This window comes from Mya arenaria, chromosome 11 (assembly GCF_026914265.1).
Source record: "Mya arenaria isolate MELC-2E11 chromosome 11, ASM2691426v1".
In the NCBI taxonomy this organism is placed as follows: domain Eukaryota; kingdom Metazoa; phylum Mollusca; class Bivalvia; order Myida; family Myidae; genus Mya; species Mya arenaria.
The window spans coordinates 46,974,183-46,989,034 of record NC_069132.1 but is presented as its reverse complement, the minus strand read 5'-3'; the positions used below and the strand labels follow the sequence as shown (position 1 = coordinate 46,989,034).

General features: G+C 34.4%; 1 protein-coding gene across 7 annotated transcripts in view; it reads right to left on the bottom strand.

Moving 5' to 3' along the window:
• Nucleotides 1–3,148: 3,148 nt before the first annotated feature.
• Nucleotides 3,149–14,852, bottom strand: part of LOC128207397 (patatin-like phospholipase domain-containing protein 7) — a 72,188-nt gene continuing 60,484 nt past the window's right edge. For 2 of the 7 annotated variants that reach the window (XM_052910281.1, XM_052910286.1), the window contains 4 exons: nt 10,122–10,256; nt 9,457–9,568; nt 8,552–8,817; nt 3,149–5,310 (listed from right to left, as the gene is read on the bottom strand). In XM_052910281.1, the coding sequence (XP_052766241.1) occupies nt 5,266–5,310; nt 8,552–8,817; nt 9,457–9,568; nt 10,122–10,256 (558 nt within the window). In that variant the 3' untranslated portion in view covers nt 3,149–5,265. The other 5 variants (XM_052910279.1, XM_052910282.1, XM_052910280.1 and 2 more) reach the window with 4 other exon arrangements.

Below are 14,852 nucleotides of genomic sequence, written 5' to 3'. Positions count from 1 at the left end.
AATGACCATAGACAATGATATAAACCAAATATCTAAGGTTGATATTCGTTATCTGAATTATACACATGGTACAAATTTCATTCACCTGACAGTGTCAATATTGATATTTGTGTACAAAACTGTACATAAGGTCAAAATTTCAATGCAGTAGCTTCTAAAATAAGAACGTATGTCAAAAGGTCACAATCAAGGTCAACCAAGCACAGCATTGATATCTGTTTTCAAAACTGTACACCTGGTTTTAAAAAGCTGTAGCTTGAAAATAAAAAGTAGGTCCAAAGGTCACAGTTACGGTCATCTAATCACAACATTTATAAAAAAAAATTAAAACTGTACACATAGTCCAAATTGTATTGCTGTATCTTCAAAAATATGAAAGTAGGCCAAATGGTCACAATCAAGGTCATCCCAAGCAAAAAGCGATATATTTTCAAACACTGTACACAAGGTCCAAATTTATTTCTGTATCTTCAAAAATAACAAAGTAGGTCACAAAATGTCACAGTCAAGGTCATCTGAGGAAAACATTGATATTTGATTTCAAAACTGTACACATAGATCAAATTTCATTGCTGTAGCTTCAAAAATAAGAAAGTAGGACAAATGAACAAAGTTGTCCAAGGAAAACATTGGTTTTCAAAACTGTAAACATGGTCCAAATTTCATTGCTGTAGCCTCAATAATAAGAAAGGTCAAATGGTCACATTCAAGATCATCCAAGCACAACATTTATATTTGTTTTAAAAAATGTACACATGGTCCATATTTCATAGCTGAAGCTTTAAAAATAAGAATGTAGGTCAAAAGGGGTGGGGCCAGCTTTGATGCCAGGGGTATAGTTTGAAAAAAAACTTCTGGTTTGAAACAAGATTTTGAAAGTTTTTCTTACTTAAGTCTATTGGAAACTTGATGCATGGTGCAGGGCCAGATTTGACACTAGGGACATAATGTAAAAACCATCTTTGGTAGCGGACCACTATATGGTGCTACATACAAAATATCTAGGGTCTGGTCTTAGCGGTTTCAGACAAGAATATTTTCAAAGATTTCCCTTCATAAGTAAACTTGTGAACCCTGTGGGGTAGCCAGTAATGACTGCGTGGGCATTGAACAAAATATTCACAAGCAATGTGTTGAGATGGACATGCAAATGCTGGACACTGCGCCATCGCACAAGTTCTTCTAGCCTTTGGCCAGTAGAGCTTAAAATCAACCAACCAATTTGAACTGTAATTTTCACCTCTTGAGAGTAAAACACAAAAGCAACTGCACACTCTAAAACAGGTTGTCTCTCAGTAATTCCAGACTTGGTTAAAGATTCTATTTATTTTTTTTAAAATTCAAGTGACATAATCCAGTAATAGGTGGATCTGGCTGGTTTCTGAACCTAGCTCTCACGGATTTGTAACTACTGTGCAAGTTTCATTGAGATACAATTAAAACTGAAGACTGTATCACTTTAACAAGCTACCGTTTACATGGACGAACAGACAACATACACTGCACCATGACATAAGCTCTTCTGACCAGTAGAGCTAAAAATCGGGGGTTGGAACAAAATTCCCCGAGGGATATTGCATGAACAACCCTGTCTTGAGCACTTCTCCAAAATTTCAAAACACTGCTTGTTGTGAAAAAAGTTTATTCATCACAATAACAAGAAGCTTTAAATTGAAAGTACAAATAATAAAAAATAAATTTCAACAAACTTTAGAATATTAGGAAGCATCTCTTTTGAGAACATGTGACCATTAACTGAAAGTAAGACAATTTAAGTACATTAACTACAGAATAACATTGGATTTGCTTCTGATTCAATAACGTCTTCTAATAAATCAACCTTGCGATTTTGAAAGCAAAAGCATGTGTGATACAATTATATGTAAATTACTTGTACAATTTTTAAAAGAGAAATAGCAAATAAAAACAAATAACTTCAATAACAGGAAATTGATAACTGCATACATTTTATCACTGTACGTTTTTTTTCTAACCACACAACAGTCACACATTTACAGATGCATCCATTGTCTATCCACAAGTTAACTTTGCAAACGTGGCTAACAGTACAAGAAAGCACCTGCAGACAACAATGCTTTCATGAGACTTTAGCGACATCATTTTGCATGTCCATTAATTATAAGATGTGGCTCGTACTAGTATGTTCGATTAAAATTCCAGTATATTCTCTGAGATTTCATTTACCCATTTGTAGATTAGTTTTACTCGTGAAGATGCACACATAATTCAATGTAAAAGTTTTATTAATACGTACATGAACATTCCTGGTCAATGAATGATACTAGATACCCTGAGTGACTGTGTTTGTTTCTAATAAAGCCATAGCAATAAACCTGTTAGAAATAAGAAATTCTCCTCTTTATGAAAATCAAATTCATTGTTTCAAAGTGTATAGATTGGCCCTCGATTGATTCACACTCCATACCATGCCGTCAATGTAATGTTGATGCATAGCCATTGGAGGATCTTCTATTGGAGGATTACAGTTTATGAAAGTCAGATCGCTGGCTGATGACAGTTACATCATGCATTTGTTAACAGGTTGTTTATTGGCAATGGCTTTAGATTAAAACGAGGACTAGTACTTCATGTGCAAAAATGTATTAATGCTGCTCCACTATTGTTTGAGTATAAAGTTTATACAATCATTCATGTTTTCTATACAATCTGAATGTACTTTATCATCTTGTAGCCATTGGTTTTAAATCATAAATATTACAGTAGTAAAGTGTTTGTTTATTACAGTGTCATTCCTCTAAATTCTAAGGACACAGTCTCTGGTCACCGTGATTTACTCCCAATTCCTATCCTATATGCTGGGCACCTAACAGGAAGAAAATCAGTACCTGTTATTTTAACTAGCTGCTGTGTCAGCAACCGACCATATAAGAACAAGCCCCTAGTGGGGCCAGAGCATTCAAGGCTGACACTATAACCAATAGGCCACGATAACTGAGGCATATTCTAGATTATAATATACATACAAGCATGTATCATATACTAAACACAGTCTAGTTTAACAGAGGCACATTTATGTACATACATGTATGTACCGGTATGTACAGTATGGATTTTGCATTCTTCAGATCAAAGACATAAACTGGTCTAATAGAATATCAACTATATGCATGTAATACTATTTACATCCAGGTTAGCATAATATTAGTTATGGCTACATCTCTGTTATAACGAACAGCTATGACTAAGAGACAAACTATTATCACAGAATTACATTAAGCTGATAGATAGTATTCAACAAGAACATCATTGATTTACTTTGCTACATAACACTTGACGCCAAAACTCTAAAACAGATTAACAACCAAAAACAACATGGTAAACACAAAACTAAATGTTAACTGTGTTTACAAACCCACAGCATATGACAGAGAGGTCATCACATACTACGGGTGCAAAACAGTGCCAGAATTCAAAACAAAGCACACATTGAGACACATGGGAATATCTAAGTCAAAATGTGAAAACAAACAAAAATAATCATTATCAACCAACATTGAAACAAATGTAATATATCTTAACAATCATTTAAGAGAAAAAACTTCATAAAACGTTATATTATCAAGCTGATGTGATAGACTTTGTATAAAATTGCTGTCAGATTGTGTTTGTTTTCAAAAACAATAACAGATTCAAATAAAAAAAAGGTTTATATACATCTCTGAGAACAACGAGTTGTAATATCACTAGGCTTTTGTTAACAACATTCTTTTTCTTCTGTTATTAAATATTCTACCAAATTCAAATACATGTACTGCAGAAACCAAAATCTAAAAACACTGACAACAAGAGCTGTCACAGAGACAGGGTGCTTGACTATTCCAACGCTTTTCAGTGTAAGGATTGAAAAGTTTTGGCAAAACATGCATGGAACACTGTTAGATTAGATTTCAATGCAATACATGATGTGCTGAGATATTAACATAAATGTGGATACATGCAAAATTTTAACCAGAATTTTTAAGTCTTATAATAAAGGGCCATTATTTGCAAAATACAGTTATCGAACTTGGTTATTCAATTAGGTTGGGTTGTTGAATACCATTGTATAAAGTCTCAATGCAATACATCAAGTAGTTGCTGAGATATTATTCTATGTGTGCTAACATGCAAGACGTTAACCAGAATTTCTAAGTTGCATAATAAAGGGGCAAAAATTATATAATATGAAAGATAGGGTTATCTAACTTGATTAAAAAAGAAGGTTAAATGCTTGGGAGCCTGTGTGTAATGATTCAATGCAATACATGATGTATTCGCTGAGGTGTTGACTTGGTTACATGCAAAACCTTAACCAGAATTTCTAAGTCAAATAATAAAAGGCAATTATTTTGCATTACATGCAAACTAGAGTTATCTAACTTGGTTAATTAAGTAGGTTGGATGGTTGAATACCATTGTTTCAAGTCTCAATGCAATACCTTGAGTAGTTGCTGAGATATTAACCTATGTGTGCTTGCACGCAAAACCTGAACCAGAATGTTAAGTAAAAAAATAAAGGCCTACTATTTGCATTAAATGCAAACTAGAGTTATCTAACTTTGTTAATTAGGTAGGTTGGATGGTTGAGTACCATTGTATAAAGTCTCAAGTACCTCAAGTAGTTAACCTATTTGTGCTTGCACGCAAAACCTTAACCAAGGTGTGACGCGGACACCGATGCTTGGGTGAGCAGTATAGCTCTCCTTATTCTTTAAATAGTCAAGCTAAAAATGGAAACAGGAGGCAAAATACAGGGGCTTGTTTTAGTTACAGGATCTTGTCATAAATTCAATAATCTTAAGCCTGTAAACATGGCATCAATGTCAACATCATTTCCTCGACTATGTATTCATTTTTAATACTGGCTTTCACAGGAATATGTAACAAAATAAAATGAAAATATGACACAAAGATTGACAACTCATTTACAGCTAAGATGTTTATCGAAACAACTCCTGGATCAGAGTTGACTGTATACACAAGTGACCTACTTTATTTGATAATGCCCTATGCTAAACCTTGAATATAATGCATAATATGATGAAGCAAATAATTACAGTTGCAGGTAGTTTAATTGAAGATGCATGCTCATGAATGCATATCAAGCCATCATACCCAACACTTCAAAATCATGCTTAGTCCATATTTAATAGGCTCAGATTGTGCCAGGTTCAGACAGATGTCTAGATGGAAAGGTAGATGTCTAGATGGAAAGTTGATCACTTCACTCATGCCTGGAAATCTTCACTTCTTCAGAAATCCAGACAGTCTTCTAGGTAGGGCGCTTTTCTGGAAAAGATACAAGTCCTCTTTCAGAAAATTTAAAGAAAGGTCATTCTCTGAAAAGGCATGAGTAACAAACAAAGAAATTGCTATTTTAATTTTCTAAATCATTAAGTCAGTAACCTAGCACCAACTTATTTGTTGAGAAGACCAAACTATCTTGTTTGGCATGAAATATCTCCATATCAGCCAGCAAACATGACTTGTGCAAACTGCTAAATAACCCAATTAATCACTAAATGGTATGTTGGTGGTTGTTTATGTCGGAAAAGCTTTACATGATTAAATCAGAATTATAAATTTCATACCAATATTTAAATTGCGATACTGTCTTTCTATAGAGTTTGAAAATATTTTATTAAAAATTTGTATGTATTTCCTTTAACTGAATTCAGGTTATTTGTTTTTTAAATCTTCAAAGGCTCATGCATATGCAGTTACCGGTAAATGATGTGTATACAAGTACACAGCGTATAACATCTGTAGGCTACGTACGATATACGTCAGATTATTTCAAAAAAAAGAACCTTACCCATACGTATTCTGAAAATCTGAAAATATTTCATCTAGCAGTCCTACGATAAATGTATTTAAACTGAACAAATGCGCAAAATTAAAATGCGTTTAAAGCAAACCAAAAGATAAAATAAAGAATTACTTAGTAAATAGATAGAACACATTTTACACCAAACTCATGATACACATATGCATGCAGGTTTCTACGTTCCATTTAGTATCAAGACAAGTTAATAGTGATACATGCACAATAAAGTTTGCATATTATGGCAGGAAAAACAATCCAGACAACATGTGTAACAAAATGGTTATTCAAATTTTGTAGATTATCTATTTCTATATGTGCGTGATTCAGGTTGTAGAAATCAAATATGCTTTTATTGCATACATTACAATTATTGATGTGATATTTCATCATTATTAGTGATAACATGAACATCCTACCATCAATGGGCACCAACATCAATGAGAATCAATCATGAAATTCCATAATCAACTGCACGCAAATTCTTTCATTGTACAATAAAAAACACATGTACGTCATGTATCCAAACTTTTGCTATAAATGTATAAAAAATAAATTCATTTTGAATCTATTCTACTGTCATTCAATTTGTTTGGCCAAATTGAATAAATTAGACAAAGAAGTTGTTGAAGTAAACATAATATTTGTTTTCATACCAATTCTTAGTATTGAAGTACACTTCAACTATTTTCGATTCAACACTCAAAGTAGAATTCACTAAAGATATTTAGTCTAACAATTCTACTTTCAGTGTGAATCCATGCAGTTTTCATATTTAGCGCCATACAAACTCAGGCACACTTTGGATACAGCATAAATCTACCATTACGTAGTCAACATTCCATGTTATAGTAGGGAAGGGAGACCACTCTCTAATAGTATTCTGTACTCACACATTATATATTCTGCTGCTGGGGAACAAACAAAGCCGTATGTTAGTTAAGAACGCAAAATAAATAGCATATTGCATCTGAAGAAAAAAGCAAGTGTTAGTTAGCTATGCTGGTGATGCTTAGCAAGTCAAGAGCACTGTAAGCGGATGCTAACGCTCGACCAGTTTCCTAAGCTGATCAAGGGGCACAACATGATAATAAATAAAGTCAAATTTATGGTCTTGGCATACACATAATGTCACCAGTAACAACTTTCATGTCCTATGTCTATGTGAATATCATAACAACAATAACCATGTTTAAGGTATGGACAAGTTTCTACTTCATGATGACAACACAAAGGGTATGACAATAAGTCAATACAATAATATCACAATGAAATCTTGTCATTGGTATTTTATACATTTCAGCAAATAGCATGAGCATAGTTGATATACAGTACTGTAAAACAGAGAAATAATCATACTTAGTAATCATGAAATATTTTTTTTATTAAAAATGTGCAATATCTGAATGGTATGAGGTAAGAAGGCATATACAATGGTGTACTAGAATACAAGTAAGCCCATTAAAAGCATTAACTGTTTTGCAAAGGAAAGTTCCTGCCTGTCATAATACCTTTGCAAGCCGTTTCTAGAGAAATATATATGACAATATTATAACTAATTGGAAGACAGTTATGTATATCATACATGGAGCAGATCTTGTAATGCACCCTTCAATGCTTTGCACCTCCATGAGAGGACGATATGTATACAGTAACCTTAAGATAGCGAATGACACCCAGCAGATGTAATTTTTAACTGCAAACTGGCAACAAACATAGACTTGACCAGATTTTACTTCTGAAGGTGGAGATGGAATACCTCGGTGGAGCATAACAATGATTTAATAGTGCATTTACAAATGACAAGCCAGCCTATAAATACTTGAAGCGTTACATTCAACCAATCTTTGAAGGCTCAAGTAGACGAATACAACAGTCTATAATTATCTAAAGTTATGCAAACCCAAACATTGAAATGGCTTTTGCTAACTCAACAATCAGCAAATATTTTATAAAAAGCAGGAAAGTGTGAAACAGCGTTTTTCTGCATTTTTCAAGAACTTGAAACTGTATTTCTCTTGTGGTGTGGTCAGCGTTCATATTTTGCTTATGTGTTATCTTCAGTTTTCTTACCTAATCTGCATAGTATATTTGCTTATTGTTTGGTAAGCATAAAACAATAGTGATCATATTTGCATCATTAGAATGATATATTTTATTACAATAAAAGCAAAGAAATAAACAACTACATTGAGACTGGTTTTGTTTACTTCAAATGTGTCGAGCAAAATATTAGCCTTTGTGAATCAAGCACTTTCAGAGTTGAAATTTGCTTTTGGTCATTTACAATTTTCAATACAAAATGTACACCGGTAGAACCCAGATCAGATCTTTTAAAGAATGGCCTCAAAGTCAAAAACATAATATTGCCAAATCCGTATTAAGATGTGAATAATCAGGTGTAAATGTAAATCTAGAGTCAAAATATTGCAATAGGCTTATAAAATGCACTTGAAGGCATCCATAAAATGTGTCTTTTTGCAGAGGCCCATTAGACCTTTTAAGTGGGTCACTTAAGGTTGGGTATTCTTTTTTCTATGACTGAGTGATAATTCACTTTAAACCATATTTTGCCCACTCCAGGGAAAACAAACATGAAAAAATGAAGCAATAATAACATTTGGTGCCTTAAACTGATATGTAACCAACAATGCCAAAATAACTACATGGATATTCATCAAAGTTTGCAACAAAAATCATATTTACCTCTCCTCCCCTCATTCTGCCAAACTCGATGCTCTGAAGATCCTTCAAAACCTTGTTCTCATTCTCTTCTTCTTCATCTCCCTCGCTCTCAGTAACATACTGATCATCATCGTCATCATCATCATCGTCGTCATCAGCTTCATCTCCGTCATCATCCTCATGAATATCGTGTAGTCCAAAGATTGGGACATTGCTGGTCAGTGTTTCAACATTGGCCTGGGCATGCTGATTGGTGTCCAGAATCACCTCGTCTTCATCATACGAGTCTAAAAAAAATCAAATTGCATCAGAGATATTTGGTCGTAATGATCCATTTACCTACTTATCAAGTTTTAATTTTACACCATTTTGTGTTGTGATGCCTGCTTTAAGAAAAAAACAGGTTTTCAATTCCGGCATTTAAAATTCAAGGTTATCTTAATACCTTGACCTTGTTTGTGCCAAGCCTGCATGCAAAGCAAAGGTGTGTCTCCACATTAGGTTGTTATACACCAGCTTCATCACAGTGCCTATACATTATTCCAGTCTAAAGGTTACTGAGCTAAAACTGTTATCTATCTTTCGTTACAGTGACCTTGATCATGATCCCACCAACCCCAAATGCAGTCCAGAGGAATGTATCAACATGCACCTTCTATACACCAAGCTTCATCACTATATACTATTCTTGATTTCAGCCATTCAGCAGAAACCACATGTTTGATCTTCGCTGGAGTAATGACATCCTCATTTATAAATTTGACCAGAATCCGACAGACATATGCAAATCATTATGCCATTATTCTTGTTTATACAGGAAATCGGACCTTTATCTCTAGATACAAGCTCCATCAGTAATGTGAAAAAGGCTAGCCCAGAAGTGTGTAACTAAGTTATTCTAAATAACAAGAGTTATTTCCCCTAACCTGAGTAGTCTTCATCTTCCGCTTCATACAGGGACTCAGAACTGCGTGGTTCATCTATCTTGGATACAAGCTCTGCCAGGTCTGTGAAATACGCTAGCCTGGGAGTGTGGGGCTAAAACAAAAGATTTGGGTGCATACATTCATTTGCTTCCTTTTGGAAAAGAAAATATGTGTTAATCCCCTTTTTAAGCAATCACATACAATTACGCTGAGCCATAGAAATTGAGTCCAATGTACTCAAATGTTTATCATCTTCCCTAAAATGTCTTTATAGTACATGTACATAAGTATATATATTTTCAGTTTTTCTTAAATACTAGACTTCATCACCTGTTTAGAGTGCCATAATCTTTCTAGAAAAAGGTAGCTATGACCTTGAACTTTGACCACCTAGCAGAAAACTAGAAAACATTGAATGACTTGTTGACCATAAATCAATATCTAAGTCATGTTTTATGAGAATCATGATTATACACAAGTACGATGAAATCTTAGCACAATCATTGGATAAAAAGGCATGAATGGGGGTGGAGTAAACCTGAACTTTCTTCAAAGCAGACATAAATATCAAAAGAATCTTAATATACTCTCTTTAGGTTTAATATCAAGATTTTTCAGTTACATTAAAATAGATGATTCATAGAGATGTTTAAAACAACACATACATGGAGCATATCTTGGTCCTGCCTGGCGGCATGCATCTTGTGCTCGCTCGATTTCTTCTCATGGAAAAGCTGCTTGATGAGTCCACCCTTCTCCCAGCCTGACAGCATTGTCTTTCCGTGGTTGTAGCCTACCTCCTACACAAATATAGTACCGGTAAATATGGGTAAATAGTGTTTAATTTGATCAGTCTTCCCTCTGTCAGAGTGACAACATTATCTTACCATGGTTGTATCCACTCTCCTGCAGATAGAAATTAATATGGGTAAATACTTTTCTATCTTAATGTTTTATTTAAGCTGCCAACAATTTCTTGGTAAGGCTCAAATATGTTTTCAGGAAAATTACAAGATCTTTGCTTTTCAAACTTATAAACAAATCTTGTTCCCTATCTTTTGAGGAGCTTGTTTCATGGCTATCCTTAAAATAGGTAGTTTTTATTTCTGAGGTTTCAAAGTTATATTCAAACAATTGAATCTTCAGCTCAGACTTTAATAATACTTAAATAATTTTCAAATACTGCTGTTTTCCGTGCTAAAAGACACCAAATACCTCCTCATGACTAATGATGTCCTGACAAGAGAAAGATGTTGGGCATTATTTCTTTTAAGCACAGCAAGGCCTCCTAGCTATCCTCTATGAAAATAAAGGTATTTATAAAGGTTGTAAATAAGGGTGATTTCTATAAAAAATAAGGCTAATTTTGACCATCTGCTCCTAGCTCAACATGGCAGCAAACATGATATTCCTACAACAATTGGAACGAGAGCCAGACAGAACCAGGTAGCCTAAAGGAAGTCTCAATACTAGTTGTTTTAAAGAGTTTTTTTGTGGTTTCACATCACATAGAGCAAACAATGCCAAATGATCTTGTAGATTATTTTAATTTTGTGAAGGCTGGTTTTAACAGATGTAGGATGTGTGTTTTATTACTTTGTGAATTTAATCTTAAGCTAAATAATATATAAAGAACAACAATTACCATACAGTAATAAACATCTCCTTTTGGTGTAACAAATACTCATACTCTTGAATATGTTCCAAATAGAATATTGAAATGTACATTCTACAATATTTTTTGCAGATTCTGCAGTAGAATGAAACAAGAGGGCCATGATGGCCCTAAATCGCTCACCTGAGTAAAAGAGTTTAACCTTTGTTATCAATATAGCTTGTTTCTCAAAGAATATTGAACAAGAGCTGTCACAGTATGAGACGAATGCCCCCGAATGTGTCATTGACCTATGAACAAGTACATGAAAAGTTGATCTTGCCTTTACGTGTCAAATTGTTATGGCAAGTTATTATAAATTGCCTCTAAAATACCACCCATACTTGACAGCCTACACTCTTATGTCCTCATATTCAGCATTCTATTGTGAATAAACACTTAGTGTATCTTTCACCTTAGAGGTAGGGACAGCGGTCTTGCACACGACATGTCGTCTTGGTATGTCGAAAATATGTGGCTAGTCATTTTAAAATCTGTCCATTCAAGAGAAAGTTACAGCCCGGTTACGACAGCCTAACCTCCATGTACTTATATGCAGCATACCATTGTGAATAAACACTAAGTGTGACCTTCAACTTAGAGGTAACAGCCCTCAAAAAAGGGGCTCGCTGGAGCACTGTACTAAGGTTTTAGATTATTTTAGAAACAGTTTGTTGTTCTTCTTGATACTAGAGCATTGTGTTAACAATAAATTGTGAAATTCAAGACATGAAAAAAAGAGTATCAGTGATTTGTAAAGAACAAATTCCTGGATTATTCATTCAAAGAATGGAAATGATGGAAAAACAAATGTGCAGCATATGTTGTTTTCTTTTTTTTGACTTGGCTGAAAGGTACCGTATTATATCATGTATAGGACCCTAGCATAGATAGGACACAGGCAAAAAAATAGTTGTTGAAAAACGGGGTAAAAACCCTTAATATATAAGATAGGACGCAGCGGAAAAATGAAAAAATCGGAGCCGAAAAATTGAGGTTGGTAAAGTATTTACTAGTGATGTTCCGATGATCGATTATAATCGAAAATCGATTGGTTGGGTCTGAAATCGGCGACAATCGATAGTATTTAGTCATAATCGATTATCGAAAAAAATTTTTTAGTAAGTGTTAAGATGTTATCTTTAACAAAATGGCTGATGAAAGCCACAATGAGCAAGGAAATGAACTATTTTTTATACAACAACACTTAATAACTTCAATCATAGATATAAGGTATATGCATATAATGATTAAGAGTTTAATACTCTACATGAATAAAACTACAACTCAGGTACTATCTAGTATTTTAACAACCGATTGTACTATTGATAATCGGTTACTTGAGTGGAACCGATCATCGATAGTAAAATTGCAACCGATTCCCAACACTAGTATTTACAACATATATTGAAGTAAAAATCAAACAAAAAATTGTATATAAGGCATAATTCGATAACTGTCTTGTGTATTTCGATAATTATCGTCGTATTTCAGTAATTTAGCGTACACAACAATGATTTATGTCTTGACATTTTGAGAACATTCATGCATATTATAAGAAATATGAAAATAAAAGAGACCAAACAAAATTATTTTAATACATTTGAGAGAAGTCTATGCAAGGGTGCTTCAGACCAAATTTGGTAAATATCCATCAAGAGGTTCACAAGAATAATCGTTTTTTACTCTATTTTTAGCTAAAAGGGGCCAAACAAAATTATGTGAACAAATTTAAGAGAGGTCCATGCAAGGACACTTCAAACCAAATTTGCTGAAGATCTATCAAGGGGTTCATGCGAAGAAAATGTTAAGTTTTTTTTACTAATTTTAGCTCTGGTGGCCCTTAAAAGGGGCCAAACAAAATTATTTGAAAAGACCTGACAGAGGCCCATGCTAGGATGCTTCAGACTTGAAGATCCATCAAGCAGTTAATAAGATCAATTTGTTTAAAGGTTTTTCTATTTTTTGCTCTGGTGACCCCTAAAAGGGGCCAAACAAAGCCATTTGAACAAAGTTGAGAGAGGACCATGTAAGGATGCTACATATCAAGTATGGAGTCATTCTGACCTTTACTTTCAGAGGAAAAGATGTTCAAGTGACAAGACAATGTAAAAACAAATGACCCCTGAGCAAGGCCAATTTGACCCCGGGACAATAATCTGAATACCTTTGGTGTAGGTCCACTAGGTAACACTATATACCAAATATGAAAGCTCTAGGTCTTATATTTTGGAGAAGAGGATTTTTAAAGTTTTATTATATAAGACTATATAAAAACAAATAACTTTCAGGGCGGGGCCAATTTTGACCCTGTGGCAATAATTTGAACAACTTTGATAGAGGTCCACAAGATGATGTTGTATACCAAATATCTAAGCTCCTGGCCTTACGGTTCTGGAGAAGAATATTTTTAAAGATTTACTATATAACACTACGTAAAAACAAGGACCCCCTAGGCGGGGTCAATTTTGACCCTGTGGCAATAATTTGAACAAATCTGGTAGAGGTCCACTAGATGATGCTGTATACCAAATATCTAAGCCCTGGGCCTTACAGTTTCGGAGAAGAAGATTTTTAAAGATTTACTATATACCACTATGTAATAAAACTAGTGACCCCTGGGGCAGGGCCATTTTTGACCCCAGGAGAATAATTTAAACAAATTTTGTAGAGGACCACTACATGATGACACATACCAATTTTCAAGGTTCTAGGCCTTGTGGTTTTTGAGAAGAAGATTTTTAAAGTTTTCCCTATATAAGTCTATGTAAAACAAGTGACCCCCGGGGCGGGGCCATTTTTGACCCCAGGGGGATAGTTTTAACAATTTTGGTAGAGGACCACTAGATGATGCTATATACCAAATATTAAGGCTCTAGGCCTTGTGGTTTTGGAGAAGAAGATTTTTAAAGTTTTTCCTTTCCGTTGCCATGGCAACCAGAGTTCTCCATGGAATTCGATTCAGCCAATTTTCAAAGGGGACCACCCAAGGAACATTCCTGTGAAGTTTGGATGAAATTGGCTAAGCGGTTTATGAGGAGATGTCGTTTAAAGTAAAAGTTTACGCACGGACGGACGACGGACGGACGGACCGACGACGGACGGACGCCGGACAAATTGTGATCACAAAAGCTCACCTTGTCACTATGTGACAGGTGAGCTAAAAATAAAAAGTTATCATCTGCTAAAGAAGACCATGCAATTTAGGAAGTCATTGACCATTGGGTTGCATACACTTGATTGTTGACTCTGATTGTCTCAGGAATGTGATTCTTACGGCTGCAAAGAATAAACATTATTACAAGTTTAAAAGGTTCCACTTGGAGGCCTGTGTAGCAGAGTATAAAAGTTGTTTGCAAAATATAATACTAGTAAGAGTTTTTAGTACTGCGTTTTCATACTGGAGCTTATATTAGACTCAAAGTAGATTTTTAGCCGATAATGATTTCACAAGGTGCACTAGGTCATGCAGGTAATTTAATAATGGGTTTGAAACAATAAAGTTAATATTTGGAAATGATGAAAGAAATTGTAACAATAAAAAAATGGGAATACATGCATAGTTTGACTGGTGCTGAATGAATGAGCAATGAACATGATGAAATAAAAAGAACAAAACAAACAAAAGATGTCACAGTAAGTGATGAATGCCTTCGAAGTGCCTTCAGTTCAGTAGATTATTCAAATACTAATATGCCTACATAAGTATGAGGTTTTGAGCCCCAGTGTTCATCAGACCTTT